The 15,658-nt window shown below is 45.7% G+C and overlaps 1 protein-coding gene across 5 annotated transcripts in view; it reads left to right on the top strand.

Moving 5' to 3' along the window:
• SCRN1 (secernin 1) overlaps positions 1–15,658 on the top strand; it is a 61,084-nt gene that overhangs the window by 39,581 nt on the left and 5,845 nt on the right. For 2 of the 5 annotated variants that reach the window (XM_081079843.1, XM_081079845.1), the window contains exons 6-8: positions 1,305–1,470; positions 9,225–9,405; positions 11,517–11,676. In XM_081079843.1, coding sequence (XP_080935969.1) covers positions 1,305–1,470; positions 9,225–9,405; positions 11,517–11,675 — 506 coding nt within the window. In that variant the 3' untranslated portion in view covers position 11,676. Of the gene's footprint in view, positions 1–1,304; positions 1,471–9,224; positions 9,406–11,516; positions 15,583–15,658 lie in introns of those variants that run through there. The other 3 variants (XM_081079841.1, XM_081079842.1, XM_081079844.1) reach the window with 2 other exon arrangements.

Below are 15,658 nucleotides of genomic sequence, written 5' to 3' on the forward strand. Positions count from 1 at the left end.
CCCCAATCTAGAAGATTTTAAGACTTTTGCTGTAAAGCTTAATTCATATATTCTGGGTAACAAGGCAAGAAAGTATCCATTTTTAAAATGAGAACTCTAAAAAAACTCAAAGTTTTAATTGAAAAAAACAAACAAACCTGGCTTGATGAAAGTATAGGATACCATGTGTAAAGTAGTCCTGCCAAACATCAAACCTAAATCTGATGAAACCTCCAGATCTAGCTACTAGTTTACAGGAAATACAAAGAATGGGGGGACATATTAACTACACCATGGGGATGCCATCTGCAAAGTCCAGACAGGAGAAATGGCCCAACCAAGAAAATGCAAGGAGAAAAATGAGAGGCAGAAATTAAGAGAGATTTAAAGGATATTATCAATCTTGATTCAAATTAATAAACTCATTTATGAGACCATGAGGAAATGTGAACAGTGGGTAGTTGAAGAAATCAAGGACTTATTTTTAATATTTTTAGGAGTGTCATGTTGTAAATAGAGATTTATAAAGAGGATGTGAATTATGCTAGTGAACTTTAAGGTATCTTCTCCCTATGTGATGCTTTGATTCTATCTTTGTGAACACAGATTGAAAGAATGGTGTTTTAATGAATTATAGCCAGAGGGAGAAAATGTAGAGCTGAGATCCTGTGAGATCAAGAATTTGTTTCTCTGTTTATCTGAAGTCACAACCAGTAGACGAATGACTCTGATTATTCTAAATGCCTCTCTGGGTGTATATTTTTTTCACTGCAGAGTCATTCTTCAAATATAGTATTGACTCTAACCAGCAAAAGTATATGAGAGAACTGTGCATAGATTGCATTTACCTTCTTATGAATGTCATTTTATTGTGTTACTACACTTGTTGAGGATTTGCTAAGTGCTATATGCAAAGACCCTGAAATAATATGGCTTAAAGAAAACAGAAGTATATAGCTCTCCCATGTTATAGTCTGGATATATGTACCTCAATATATTACTTTAACTTTCTTTGGGGGTCTGCTTGCTGGCATCTTCCAGCTGGCATGAAGGGAGAAAAGTAAAGGGCAAGCATTCCTCTTGATGGATGTGACAAGTTGTACACATCTCCCATTGGTCAGGATTTATCACATGGCCACACCTCGCCACAAGGGAAGCTGGGAAATGTAGTCTACAGTTAGGCAATGATGTGCTCGTCTATAATTTCAGGAGTTATATTACTAAAAAGGGAAAAGAGTAAATGAATTTTGGTTAGCAGCCTGCCCAGTTAAATTTCTCTCTCTCTCTCTCTCTCTCTCTCTGTCTCTCGCTCTGTCTCTTTACAGAAAGCATCACTGTGCAGACTATGATTGACATCTTACGGGACAAAGCTAGTGGAGTCTGTATAGACTCCGAGTCTTTCCTCACGACAGCCAGTATAGTATCCGTCCTGCCTCAGAATCGAAGCTCGCCATGCATTCACTACTTCACTGGGACCCCAGATCCTTCCAGGTTGGTCTGAGACACAGTCATGTAAGCAGAAAGTGTGTGCTACCCTTGAAAGCTCATCCAACGAGCACACACTAAGTTCCTGTACCTCTTGTTCTATAGCCGAGTCACCTTATTTAGTTGGCCTCAACTTGGCTAGTGCAGTACGAAGAGCTTTGACTAAGAGAAGTTCTTGACTTTAGTCGCATAGCATCCATCAGAATCATGGACTCAAAGTGTTTGAAATTCAGCAAGTACTTATTGAGTATATATCATGGGCCAGGCATTGTGCTGTGTACATAAGATAAATAAACAAGACACAGTGAGACGCGAGATTGGACAGAGGAATGCCGATTTATCAAAATAACTAATTCCTATAACTTAGAGGACAAAAACGGCCCAGAAGCACAGCAGACTTGAAGCAACTTCAAGTGCACTGGCCAATTTTTTCAGACACTGTGTTTTAGGGCATTGCTTTGTGCCCAGTATCTCGGCAAAGAGATAGTATCATTGCACAGTGGTTAAGAACATAGCCTCTAGAAAAAACTGTCAGGATTATGAATCCCACCTCTGTCACTTAGGAGCTGGCTAAGTTGCTTCACGTCTTGAAGCTTCTATTTCTATACCATACAATGGGGATAATACCAGTCTCTACCTTTATGTGTTTGTTGTGCCTCACGTTGTTGAACTTCTGTGAACGTCAATAGATCCTTCTAGCAGGACCTGAGTATTAAATTCGGTATAAGCTATTCATAGGTTTTCATCTACTCATTTATTCATTCAACAAGTGCTTATTAAGCATATACTGTGTACCAAATATTGTGCTTGTTGGCTACTAGGGACCAAGTGTATTTAATGTAAGAAGTAGCACAAAGGAGACGATGAAGAGAAAAATATCACAGAGGAAGGAACTCGAGCACTGGGCGTTATGGGAAAAGTAGGAGTTTGTTAGGCACAAAAAGCAGGAATGACATTCTGGGTAGAGGGAAGAGCCTGTGCAACCACACAGAGGCATAAGAGTTTGTCTCCCAGTGCTGATGACTCACCAGCCTCTTGTGAGCCCTTGCTGCTGGCTCACAGGGGTACATATGGGCATTTGAAACATCCGAATGCTCTGCCAAGGTATTGGGACATTGTTCTTTAGGGAACAGGAGCTTTCAAAGGAGTGGGTTGAATTGAAGAATGGCCTTACCAATTTCCCTCTTCCCTGATGTCTCAGACACCTGCTGTAACGGGCTTAGAAGACAGGCCTTGGTGATGCCAGGACACTAATATTAATATAAAGGAATTCTGTTTCCTAGGCTGAAATGCGCAGCCTAATATAATTAGAGGAAAGGGTTGGGAAATAGCCTTCTGATATTTAAAATGGAAAATTTCAAGTAATTTAAAAAGCAAATTATTCATGGTTAATTTAATTGAAAAGAGCCTTAACGAAGATTAAGAGCTTTCCGGAAGTCATTCGTTTTTATCTTCTATTGTTAAATGAGCTGCATTTCCTACTGTGACTGTAGAACTGTCATAGATTCTCCCCCTCCCCTTTTCAACGTTTCAATACTTCTCTGTAATTGGGCATGTTTAACGTTTTGTGTTTTGTTAGCAGGAAGCCAAATTACCTACTCTTGGGTTTTTAGGTAGTATTAGGTGGGTGCAAAAGTAATTGCGGTTTTTGCAGATTACTTTTTTAACTTTTTAAACCAATTACTTTTGCACCAACCTAATAAAATTAGGGAGCTTTTAGCTGTCTGCTGCTAATGCTGAAAACGTTGGAGTGATGTCTTCAGGAAATAGTTTTCGAGAGTGGACTTGCAAAAGATAATGATCAAAGAGCAGGGCTGTATTATTTACCCCTCCCAGTTAATGTGAGGAGCCAAAGGAGCCAAAGGACGCGATGTGACTACAGTTCTGGCTGCTGTGGCACTTCGCTGCCCTTTGCACACCATATTATCATTTTTTGGGGAAACAACTTGTTCTGACATTCTCTTGTCCTCGCCCCCCTTTCCTCCCTTCCTTTCTCCTCCCCTAGCATGTACCAGCTACTATGTAAGTTTGCGAGTTGGAAGGAGGTACAAAAGTTGGAGTTTGAGAGATACAGGGACATGCAAAGGGCCTTTAATTAATTTTCTTGAGAAGGCAAATTCCATCCGATTAATATTTTGTTGAGTCAGCTGGTGCCTCTGTCATCCATGCAGGGACACTGGTTGGCTTTAGTGCACTGGATCCGACCTTTGGAAACCATTTTCCAGTTGAAAGCCAGTAGTGATTAAAGTGTCGTTGATGCGAAGGATAGGAGAGAAAAAGAGCAGAGAGGTACCTTAGCGTTTTGGAACAGTGTAAAACCAGAGACCTGCAGTGCCCTCGAGCCAGTGAGAGCTGAGTGAGTGCATCTCTTCCTGACCTTGTGTTCATGATGTCACACTGGTAGTTTGAAACAGGCCACCGTGGCCGTATTTACACCAGAGAAATTGGTAGACACCGTGAACCAGGGCTTATTATTTTTCCCCCCCGAGATATAATTGTCAGCCCAGCACACCACTGAGAGGCCCCCACATCTGGGAAAACACACACACACTCAACATACAAGACGGATAAACCAAGAGGGGAGAGAATGAAAAATGTTTCCCTTTTAAATATTGAAGAGCCATTTCCCAACCCATTTCCCTAATTGTAGTAGGTCGTGTACTTCAGCTTAGGGAACAGAAAACAGGAAGGAAGTTCTAGGAAAACAGGGTGTTGGACATACTTGAACTGGTGGCAAGGAGCTGGGGAGGTGCAAGGGATGTGGTGTGTGTGTGTGTGTAGTTTCCTCCTCTTCTCCCAGTGTACTAAGCTTGAGAGGCTCAGTTGGATCAGCTGAGACTGTCTTGTCTGGTTAATAGATGTTAGTAACAAGTGGTACCTTTCTGTTACTGGGGTAACATTGTGGGCCTGAGACACTGTACTGATGTAAGTGCAGCCCTTGGCAGCACCTGCGTGGACATGCACGGAGCTGAGGGCCCGATGCAAAGTAGCACCCCACTCCAATTTCATTCCGGATTCTTCCACCACCATCTTTCTTCTCTTTCCTGGCCTACATGTTTGACTTTCCAGAACCTCCCAGAGCATCTGGATTCAGTATGCCCCATACTGCTTGTCTTTCCTTCTACATGGAAACACCCTTCATGGATAGTTCTGCTCTCAGCCAGATGTGGTTTGACTATATGACGAAAGTGACTCACAGTAAAGCGGGAATGACCTATGGATGAACCACAGGGACACTGCAATTGAGAGAAGCTGGTTATTTAGGTTCTTGCTGGGTCAATTCAAGGTTTAGCAGATTGATGCCAGTGGGAGCCTTTATGCTGCTCCTGTCTGTGCCAGCTGGATGCCCATCAGGGTATCTGCTGGGGAGTCCAGGGCGTGGGGTAGGCCTGGCTTAGTCGCCTGGGGAGTTTCTTCACCTTCAGTGAGAACAGCCATGTTTGAAGTCAGAAGTGTTGGCTGGCACTGATATTAAAATTCTAAATCTGTTAGCACAACACGTATTTTTCTGCAGTAACACAATGTGTGTATCTATAAACCAACAGAAGGATATAACAGTGAGAGGTAGTGGGGGAAAAAAAAACTGACCGTGGCTTTAGAAGATTTAGCTTTTGATCTTCCCCTTATTAGGGATGTGTCTTTGGACAAAGCTCTTAACTTCTGGGAGCCTCAATCATCTCATCTGTGAAATGGGACAGAAGTTTTTGCCCTGCTTTATTCATTGCTATAGCCCTAGAACCTAGAGCAGTCTCTGGTACTCAGTACTCAATGCATATTGAGTGAATGAATGAATAGAGGTACTATGAAAATTGAATGTAAACACTTAGAAAATTATGATGTACTCTAAAATGTTAGAGATTTTCATGATAGTTTTGTTTTCCTTCCAAATGAGAGGAAACTGATTTTCTTTTTTTCTTTCTTTTTTTGTTTAACACTGGCTTTGTACATCCATCACAGAATTTTAGGGGGGAAAAAAGACAGATAAGGCAGGGACACCTCCATTGGCTCTAACTGTCACCCCCGGCTAAAATCCTGCAGACTCTGAGACAGACCTCGGAAGCGCTGCTGTGCTTCGCATCGTCAGTCCGTGTGCCTTAGACCTTAGATTTGTCGCAGTGAGAGCTGACAGTTGCAGTGACGTGGCTTCCTTTATGCTGCTTATGGCCTCCTATATTTAATTGTCTTTCACGAAGGTCCCTTTAGAGTAGTTGAGCCAGCTTTAAACCTCCTCCTTAACCAGGCTCTGGGCTGCCCTTTGCCACTGGAAGCATTTTCCTTTTTGGGGCCTGTCATCTCGCATTTGTGTCACACCACACCATGGAGCGGCTGAGTGACCAGGGTGAATTCCCGGTTAGATGATTTCTTTGAAGGTCAGTCTGAGAGGCAACCCTAGGACAGAGCAGAATGAGCTTTCTGGAGCCCTCTGAGTTGTGTCTGAAATCAGAGCCACCCATGGGACAATCTGAGGGTGTGCTACGTGTGTGATGAAGTGTGCCCTGTCCTGCCTGGGAGGGTTAGGAGGGGTGGGCACAACCAGATGACAGTTTCAGCTTTGCCTTCAGCTGGATATATGACTTTGGTCAAGTCATTTCCTCTCTCTGGGTCATTCATTGGCATACATTCAATCAAGTGGCATTTACGAAGCTACCATCTGAGATTTGAATGTGGGAAATGTCAGAGATCCTCATCTACCTGGATTTTTAATGTGATTTTCTATAAGATTTGGCAAGAAATCAAAAGGTTTCAGAATCTCTGAATTGTCCACATTCCCCTTTTCTAGATACACTATCAAGACGGACTTATAGGTAATTCCCTCATTCTGGTTTAAATAAATATTACTGTTGCAATTTATTATCAGCAGTAATTTTTATTTATTCAATCTGAAAAATTCTCCCTTTCACCATCTGAAAAATCTACATTTCATGTTTTTAGTAGTTGAGAATGCTGACTTCCTTATTGACTTTAGGAAAAATAATCCTGGGGACCTTCAGCTGCTTTAGAATATTATGGGAACCTCATCCTCTTTATTATTTATTCTTAAAAAAGGAAACTGACAGATGGGAGGGATAAACATACGGCACCGCTTGTCTTAGAAAAGCCACCAGACACCCTTGGTGATGCTAAGGGAACCTCCACATTCCAGTGAGTGTGGAGTGGGTTTGAAGTCCCCTCAGTAGAATGCTCTGATCTTTTACCACGCGATAATCCTCTAGATGAGATGCAAAGACCACGGCTGTGCTTAGCATGACGTTCCTGGGGTCACAGTGACACGTTCACAGGCTGCATGACATGGAAACCACGCAATAGGGTTAGAAGCTGGAAGGGACCGTAGAGATCATTTTAGTCCAGATGAGAGACACAGAGGGAGAACAGCAGGCCCACTGTTGGTCAGAGGCGGAGAGAGGACGGTCCCCCCCCATTCTGAGTCCCAGCCCAGTTCCCTGGTCCCACTGTCTGAGGCAGGCAAACCCAGGATTGAAGCAGAGCCAGGCTGTTCCCCTTTCAGCCCCACAGGGCCAGCTTCACAGGACAGTTTCAAGACGCATAGTAGTGAGCCCCAGAGGTCTTAGAAATGAAGTGACAGGTGTCCCAATGAAAACAGCATTCCCGCGCAGGCTTTTCAGGGGTAGAGAAAAGAGGCGGTGTGGGGCATTGAGTGAGGTGCCACCACACATGTGAACATCGTCTAGGCCTGGAGACTGGCAGAAAACGAGAGAACTCTCCCAAGGGGGTCTCTTCAGCAGCTTGGCTCAGCAGCTATGCTGGACGCTGCAGTCCTCTGGGATTGCCAGGGGTTGGGCTTGCACCCACCCCACTGCTAAGCCTGAGCCCACGGAGGTCATGACTCTGCCCCTATTAGCCCAGCACAGACCGTGGGCCTGAGAAGGTAGGAACCATGCTGGCTCTGGGCTGCTTGCCAGTCTCCCACACAAGGGCTCTCAGCTGGCCAAAGAGTCACTTCTGCAGGGTCACTTCTACTGGCAGATGGTATGATGACTTTTCAGGAACGCTGTGTGCTGTCGGGATCCAAAGGATAGATCGCTTGCTTGCTGTGTTGTCAGGGGTCTGAGGGTCCCAGAGACAGTTAGTTCTGGGAGTCTCTGTGCTACACTCTATCCCCTCCATTGCCTCCTCTGTGACCCTCTTTCAATGAACCCTCGCACTGCAGCCCTTTTGCAGAATCCACCGAATGACCAATTGGAGAATTCAACATGTAATCAAAATCGCTTTAGACACTTTTAAATTTTGCATTAATTCTTTCACTTTCAACAGTCATCCATGCAACATTCAGTAGAAGGGAAAAGGAAAGCTCTGTTTCAGGAGGCTGTAGGAAGTGGCAGCTCGTGTTCCCTCTGGACAAGGGTAGCTCCTGGAGACGTCTGGGCAGGGCAGGTCCTTGGGAGGGCTCAGCTGGGCAGACTTAGGCCCAGCCCGCACGCCTGGTGCTCCCCAGTAGAAGGGGCTGAGGACAGGCCCAGTCTTCTCTGTGTGTTCGCATCCCCTGCAGAGAACAGCCAGGTACCTGGCACTTATCCTTCAGCAGTACCACCCACTTTACCAGCTTGGGCTGCAAAGGTCTCCCTGCTTTTAACGTGCAATTACATTAGCCCGAGCCAATCTCGCTTACTGTGCTCAGGGTCTTTCTCTGCTCCCTTGAGCCCCTTTGACCTTGGGAGCCTCAGGGAAGTGACCTATGAGGTTACTTCTCATCACGGTTGCCTCTGGGGCTGCTCCCCAGATGTGGTACATCAAGAATTCCCCGGGGACCTTGTTAGCATGCAGATTCTGATTCAGCAGGATGGGCGTGCGGCCCGAGGGTGGTGCAGTGGCTTCAGTCCAAGCACACAGCGTGGGTAGCAAGGTTGTTGGTTCTTTGCGGATTGTGGCACATGTGCACATATTTACTACGTGGCGCACGGGCAAGGCTGCTCTTGCTGCCTCAAAGCCCAAACACCTTGGGGGCCGAGGGAATCCACATGCCAGCTCACTTCTAACCCACCTTAAGCATGGAGTGGGTCAAGGCGCAGCAGTCAAGGGGAGAGAAAACAACCAAAGTCTGGCAATGCATATGGGGAGGTAGTTCTCATTCTTTCCTATAGTTATTGCAGATGCTGCTGCCCTGTGGTGTGGCTGCAAACAGGCCACCTTCGGGGCCCAGAAATGCTGTCCTCTGCTGCCTCGAACACTGTTTTGATCCTGCAGCGTTTTTTTCTGGATGCAGAGAGGGCAGAATAAAGCTCTTAATCTGTCCCCTCCCCGAATCTGTCAAAGATCCCAAAAATTTTCAAAGAAGGGAAAACCTAAAATTAGTAAAAAGAGATAGGGTCTCAGATACTTCCTTTCCAGGAGGTAAGGAAGTATCTTTCCAGCAAATCGTGGCAGAGAAAGGCAACCCTCTTTCAACTTAAATAGAGGGCTCTCTGCACCGTTTTCTCAAAAACACTGAGTGTCTGTTTGTCTGACTTTATGTAACTGAGAGGGGCCTCTCGAGTGGTCTTCCCAGGACAAAGCAGGTCTGTTGGGATGTCTCCTCACTGTAAACAGAAGAATTTGCAGCTTTTGCTGCAGTTTTACCAAAACTGTTTTTACCAAACAGTTTTACCAAAATATTTACTAAAATTGTGTCTCTCTTGGCACCCATCCACCCACCACCCACCAGCCACTGTGAATTGGCTCAGGAAATGTTTGCTGAATGAAAGGGACATTTCTGGGTGTCCTCGAGCCCCAGTCTGGCTGAAGCACCTCTCCTTTCTCTCTAGGTCCATATTTAAGCCTTTCATCTTTGTCGGCGATATAAAACTTGTCCCCAAAGCACAGTCTCCCTGTTTCGGGGACGATGACCCTGCCAAAAAGGAGCCCCGGTTCCAGGAAAAACCAGACCGCCGGCATGAGCTGTATAAGGCCCACGAGTGGGCACGCGCTGTCATTGCAAATGACCAGGTGAGCCTGGGGGTGGGCCCCTGGAGGGTGGCGAGGTCAGCGACACAGGAGGCAGGAAAGCAGTTAACCAGCTCAGCCTTTCCGTCCCTGCAGCACGTCTCCTCCTGGTGGTCCATGTTCCCAAGGCCCTTCCTAAAATGCTGGACTTAATTTTTCCACCCAGTCTCCTGAAACCAAATGAAACAAAGCCTCCACTTTTGATATTACTCTAGAACTCAGTGGGCTAAGAATAGCCCTCTGTTTACCTAGGAATCATTTACTGTTTACCTAGGAATAGAAATGTGCAGTTGTGGTAGGGGTAACTGCTTTTCTGCTCCCTAAAATTCCTTGTATACTTTTGGGGGTAAAAAGTTGTACTTGATGGCCACACTTTATAGATGCCATCATATGTTGTTTTAAAAAAGAGATTCTTCAAAAACTTTCTGGAGCTGGATAGGTAGCACAACAATGGGAATTGATGCCGTTGAACTGTACATTCAAAATGGTTCCAGTGGTAAATTTTATGTATATTTTACGACAACAAAAAAAGATTCTCAAGTTTCCAGTTTTTTTAAAAAAAGGTATTCTTCAAAGTGCACCCCCCCTCCCCTACCCAAAGCTTTGGTAAATAAAGTTACAAGACGGCAGTTCACATAAGACTAACACCCAATATATGCCTGCAGCCGCCATCAGTGATGGACTCGCATACAAAACCCAAGCCTCTATTTTGCTGAAGGGAGAAGGAAGGACCGTGGTTTTTAGGTGTTCATTTGCTTCCCAAGCAAAATTTTTTTAACAACTTGTCACAGGTCCAGTTTCTCTTGAAGAAAGGGACACCTTTTTGGTAAATTGGTGCATGCATTTTGTGTGGACTGGGTGAGCCTACTGGCTTATATATTTGGCACAGAGGACTACATAAAAACGATATAAAGAAGGGCAACATCAACAATAAATCCAAGCGGGTGTAGAGAGTATCTCCGAGAAGGGCAGGCTCACTTCGTGGAACTCGCTCTTCATGCCACAGAAATGACCGCTTTGACAAGTAAAACTCGCACTGATGTTTTACGTCTGTCCCTCTCTGCCTAACATTTCCCTTGAACTGTGAACCCTGCTGCACCGTGACACGGAGTTTTGTCCAGGCCTGTTCACATGCGCTCCTGACAGGGCATGTTTTCTAGGTGGACGACAGTAAGCCCAACGTCACTTGGTGGTGCACGGTTTTTGTGGATATTGGGCAGCTGGAAGGCAGAGGTAGAAAGGACTATGTGATCTGAGCTATTCTACACAAAATTTCGAAGAGATGAAACTGATGAGGGTGGGCTTTGAAATTTAGAAATGATCCTTGGGTTGAGTCAAGGCAGTGTTGGGAAGAGGTGGATGAGTGCTGACAGCAGCTTCCCCATTCTGGGATTAATTAGGCACATAAAAGTGTTTCATTGTCATCCACGGTTAATGAGTCATTTCCACTTGGAAAAAGAGATCTCACCACCTCAGAAAAAAGGAAGTCGGGGATAGACATGGCATGTGTTTATTCATGGATCCATTTCTTCCTGCTGCAAATATCTATGGGGTGTGCCTACTGTGTCCCAGGCATTGGAGGATAGAGATAAGCCTAGTTCTCACTCCCCAGGAGGTCATGGTCAAATGAGGATCATAGGCAGGTAGACAAATCATTACAAGACAGGAAGAGAGCAACCATGGCAGAAGGAAAAGAATTGGGCCAGGAGAGCTCAGCGGGAAGGCTTTCAAAGCAGCCTGAAGATGGGTGCAGGTTGACTGAGCATGGAGGGAGAGCAGGGCCATCTGTTTAGTGGCTAGAAAAAGTATCCTCACGGGTGGGAGGAATGCAATTAATTCAGTCTGACTGATGGGAAAGGAGCATGGCAAGAGGTGAAGCGAAAGACAGCCTTGTGTGTTACAAGGGGCCTTCCTTGAATGTCACTCAGGCTTTTGTCCTAAAGGCAGTGGGAAGCTGTGCAAGTTTTCTAAACAGAGCAGTGACATAACCATGTTGGCATTCTAGCAGAATCCCTGCGGCAGTTACATGGGAAACAGTTTGAATAGGGTGGGTGGTCCCCGGGAGGCTTTCAGTGTCCATTGGTGCGGCCCCCATGGTGTTTGTCCTTCCTCAGGAGCAAGGTCGCCAGCTGAGGAAGACCATGCTGGAACTAGAGAAGCAGGGCCTGGCAGCCATGGAAGAAATCCTGACCAGCTCTGACCCCCTGGACCCCACAGAAGTGGGGGATCTTTTCTATGACTGTGTTGACACGGAGATTAAGTTCTTTAAGTGAAGTAAGCATTCCCTTTCCCCTTCTTATTTAAAATTTCCCACCTTACTAAATTACCAGCAAAACAAACCACCCTCCTGTTGGAGTAAAATGAGAAAGTTCTGATGTGGTCTCCTTGTCTGAAGCCAAATCCAACTGTTCACTTGTGTTCTGCCTCGAATCTCAAAACGTCCCCTTTTTCTGCAATGTAGGTCCCCTTCCTTTGCAGTGTGACATGTATCTCCTTCGCCTGTTGTTCGAATGTATGACTAATTGTGGATTTTAAGCTGCTATTATTGTATTTCAGTGACAATGGACACGTTAGCCTTTTCCTTGGGGGACTGGAGTTCACCAAGCCTTGCAAGGCGGGTTCCATGGTGCCGAGTTTGTGGGGAAAGCAAAATCTTTTGAAGTCTTAGTCTCTCTCTGGGGACCAGTTTCTTTCAGGTTAACAGAAGGCATTTATTTCTGTCTGGCCCGGGGCTCTCGTGTGCGTCCAGAGGGAGGAGCCCCCTGGCCTCTCTCTACTACAGGGTGTGCCTATAGTGCCGCATGACTCCAGATGTGTCTTCTGAGGGCCAGAAGCAATGGGAAGGAAAACGGGCTCCTCTCCCCTCCCAGCGTCTTCCCCATTCCTGTGACCCTAAAGAGCCCGTCTTCCGTGCACTGTGTTTGTGTGCTGTGGACCCACAGACTGCTTTCACGGGCAGGAGAGCTGGTCACCTGCGTTAGCTGGAACCTGCCCACCTTAGAGACGCACAGGCTGTCCTGCTGGGGACCTCTTCGAGTGACTGTGTGGCTCTGCCCAAAACACACGCGGCCCCCCAACCCCTCCATTCCCTGCACAGCAGCACTCCCACCATACCGATGCGGGCTTGAGTAGAAACGATTCCCAGCCTGGGTACCGCCATCTAGTTTAGGAATAATGAAATGACCCCGTGGCATAGTTCCACCCCACAAAGCTGTGAATCTCTCAGCAAGTGAGGGAAAGGAAAGGAGAAACTTTCGACTGTTTAGATTCTAGGTAAAGTAGCTGGAATCTAAGCAGCCACAACATTATCTCAGCAGAGATTTGAATGCAATGGATTTGTTCCCAACGTCGTGTTCCCAGGAAGGATTTGACTTACCACCCAAGCATAGAAAAGCATGTGAGGAAGACCAGATGGACTCAGCATTGGAAAGACAGAGGGCAAGAAGGCGACAGATGGATGTAGAAGCATTTCACTCCAGGGTAACAATCCAGCCCCCACTCCACCTGCCCGGCCTGTTATATCCCACAAAGCTGTGTAGGAGGCACCCGGCTTTCCCTGGGCCTTCCCTGTATCCCTCCTGCCCCGTATGTCCCAGTAGCTGCCTTCAGACTAGTAGATGAGTTGGGCAAGTGGGGAAGGGGCTTACGTCCACTACTGAAACTCTGAACCACGCTTGAAATGGAAGAGGGCCAGAGGTGATTACCAGAAGGTATGTTAATATACCAGCGAGTGGGAGAACAGCAGCTCAATTACTCCCAGTGACTCTCCCCGGCAGCCATGTATGCTAGGCCACGAGAGCTGGAAGGGACTTGGGCCCCATACACAGATGTGATCACAGGTTTTATCCGAACGAATCTTTTTTTCTACCGACTCTCTTTAAAGAGTGTAGGCAGAAGAGCATCATAAGCTTTTTGCCCAGAAGTTTTGTAAGTTCTGCATGTAAAGTCACCAACCATACAAGTGGTGAGAGGTGGGAAAAATATTTAAGCTGCTTTCAGACTAGTAGATGAGTTAACAGCAACCATCTGTGGTGGCTTGTACTTGCTGAGAGTTTTGTGCAGGTTTGGCCTGGGCTTTCACTGTCGATGCACTTAAGGCCTCCTCTTAGGTGGAGTGGCCATTCTGAGAGTGCCTGTCTACAGCTGCTAAGGGGCTAAAGAAGAAGTTTGAGAATGATGTCGGTACCTTACCTGCTGAGTGGTTATTTAAAACAAGATGATACAGAAAACCACTCTAAAATTTCACCACGTGGTCTCACCTCTACTTATTATGGAAACATTTCATCGGATCTGACATGTCTGTGATACCCAAGGTGATTTGGGGTTTGACCAAAAGGAATCTAGTGAGAATAAATTACACAGAAGCCTGCTTTCAATTATAATGGGTCAAACAAAGGTCACAGATAACCCAGCCAGCCTTATGCCATTCCCCAGCCATGGTGCAGTGGGAAACACAGTGGCAACTTCTGTTAGAGCACACTGACCTTAGTCCAGCACGTCAGAGAAGGGCCAACCCCAGCTGAGAGTTGTCTTGGCTAACACTGTACATCACAACTGTGATCTCCCTGTGTGACCACTAGAGGGTGTGGCAGCCCCCCCATGGCACAGCCTGGCAGAAGTGAAGTGGGGCTGGGGTTCTTCCATCAGGCTCAGAGGTGGTCTCTGTACAGTCATTCATGAGTAAAAGCAGCGGACAGACTTTTTGTGCATTGGGATGCATGGAAGAAAGACAAGAAGAGAGCAAAGACTCTATTGATGTGGTTGTACTCACTTCTAGTGACTCTATTGACGTCGACTCTATTGACGTCGTTATACTCACTTCTAGTGACTTTTATATACGTATATTAACAGCTTGAAATATGTTGGATTTTGAGCAGGCTGTGGTTGGGGGCAATGTTTGTTTTTAAATGCTCCTAACAGACGCTGCTTTGGAAAAATGCTCACCATCACGTAGATAAGTTCTTGACCAGTGACTGCTTTCCTAAAGGTAATATGGAGCAAATGAATATTCAAGATGAACCGTGAAAATAACATTTAAAGGTCACGGTGTAAATAGCTTCCTAGAGTACCATTTGTGTATCCATTAAGACTTGGGGGTGGGAGTGCTGTGCATGTTTTGTGCAGAAAAAAGATACGGCCATAAAGGACAGAATCTCTCCCCAACTGCCGTCCCCCATAACCATACATAAGCTAGTTAGTCTCGCCTAATAGAAGGGAGTACCATAGAGGAAGATGCCCTCATGCTCTAATGGGAGAGGGGGAGGTGCAGACACTCCAGTCAAAGTAGATTAACAAAGCAGAAGTAGTGCTCTCACGCTTGGAGGTGGTTTGGAACTTTAGATAGCATAAGGGCATACGTGAAGTTATGGTGATTCTTTAGTGCCCAATAACACAAGACACAGTGTTATTATTAGTAGTAGAGTCCTTCTTACAAACTGTCTAACAGAGCAGGTGTATACCTATTAGATATTAGCAGTGAGGTTCCTTCAGTATTGGGTGAACCATTACATATAAAATACTCTCAAGCAGGCAAACTACTTTGCTCCCGAACTGATGTCATCCCACATTGATACAGGTGTGACACAGCTCTGGCTGGCCCAGCAGGAAAGCCTAGCCAGGACCAGTATGTCTGTTATGAAACCACTAACGGCATTCTTGCCTGAAGAGCAGTGAAGCCGTTTATGGGGACGGTCTTCAGCGGAACTCTCAACTTTGGGAAGAAAGAGGGAGGGGAACCTACCTATCTGGCCATTCATATGTGGAGGGGGAGAAGGAGTGGCAGGTCACAGTCACATGCTGTCCCAGCGTTCCCTTGTGCTTCCCTGTAGCCGTGGCATTTCATTCCACGGGGCCCTAAGTCCCAGGTCCCCTCCTGTGGTTTGTGTCAAATGTGCTTTATCTAATTGACTTCAAATATCCTGAAATGTCACATGCAGATTTCTTGTGGGAACGAATACGTACATATTTGCTGTCATGTTGTGAGAAGGAAATTAAATGTGTGAGCTAGAAACTGCTATTGGAATACTTAAAGGTAAAATCTTTGTTTCCTGCAGTGGGAACTGACTGTAGTCATAATAGCCTTTTGCACAAAGATCTACAAACCAGGTAACTTCCCATCCAGTGCTTACCCTTGGGATTGTCTCTAAATACATCAAGCATACAATAAAAAGTGCTGAAATGAATGTCCAGTGGCCTCTTCTACCTTGTGTTTCATGAGTAAATGTTGGGCATTAGTCAAAACATAGATAATGTATGA

This window comes from Rhinolophus hipposideros (assembly GCF_964194185.1).
Source record: "Rhinolophus hipposideros genome assembly, chromosome: 18".
In the NCBI taxonomy this organism is placed as follows: domain Eukaryota; kingdom Metazoa; phylum Chordata; class Mammalia; order Chiroptera; family Rhinolophidae; genus Rhinolophus; species Rhinolophus hipposideros.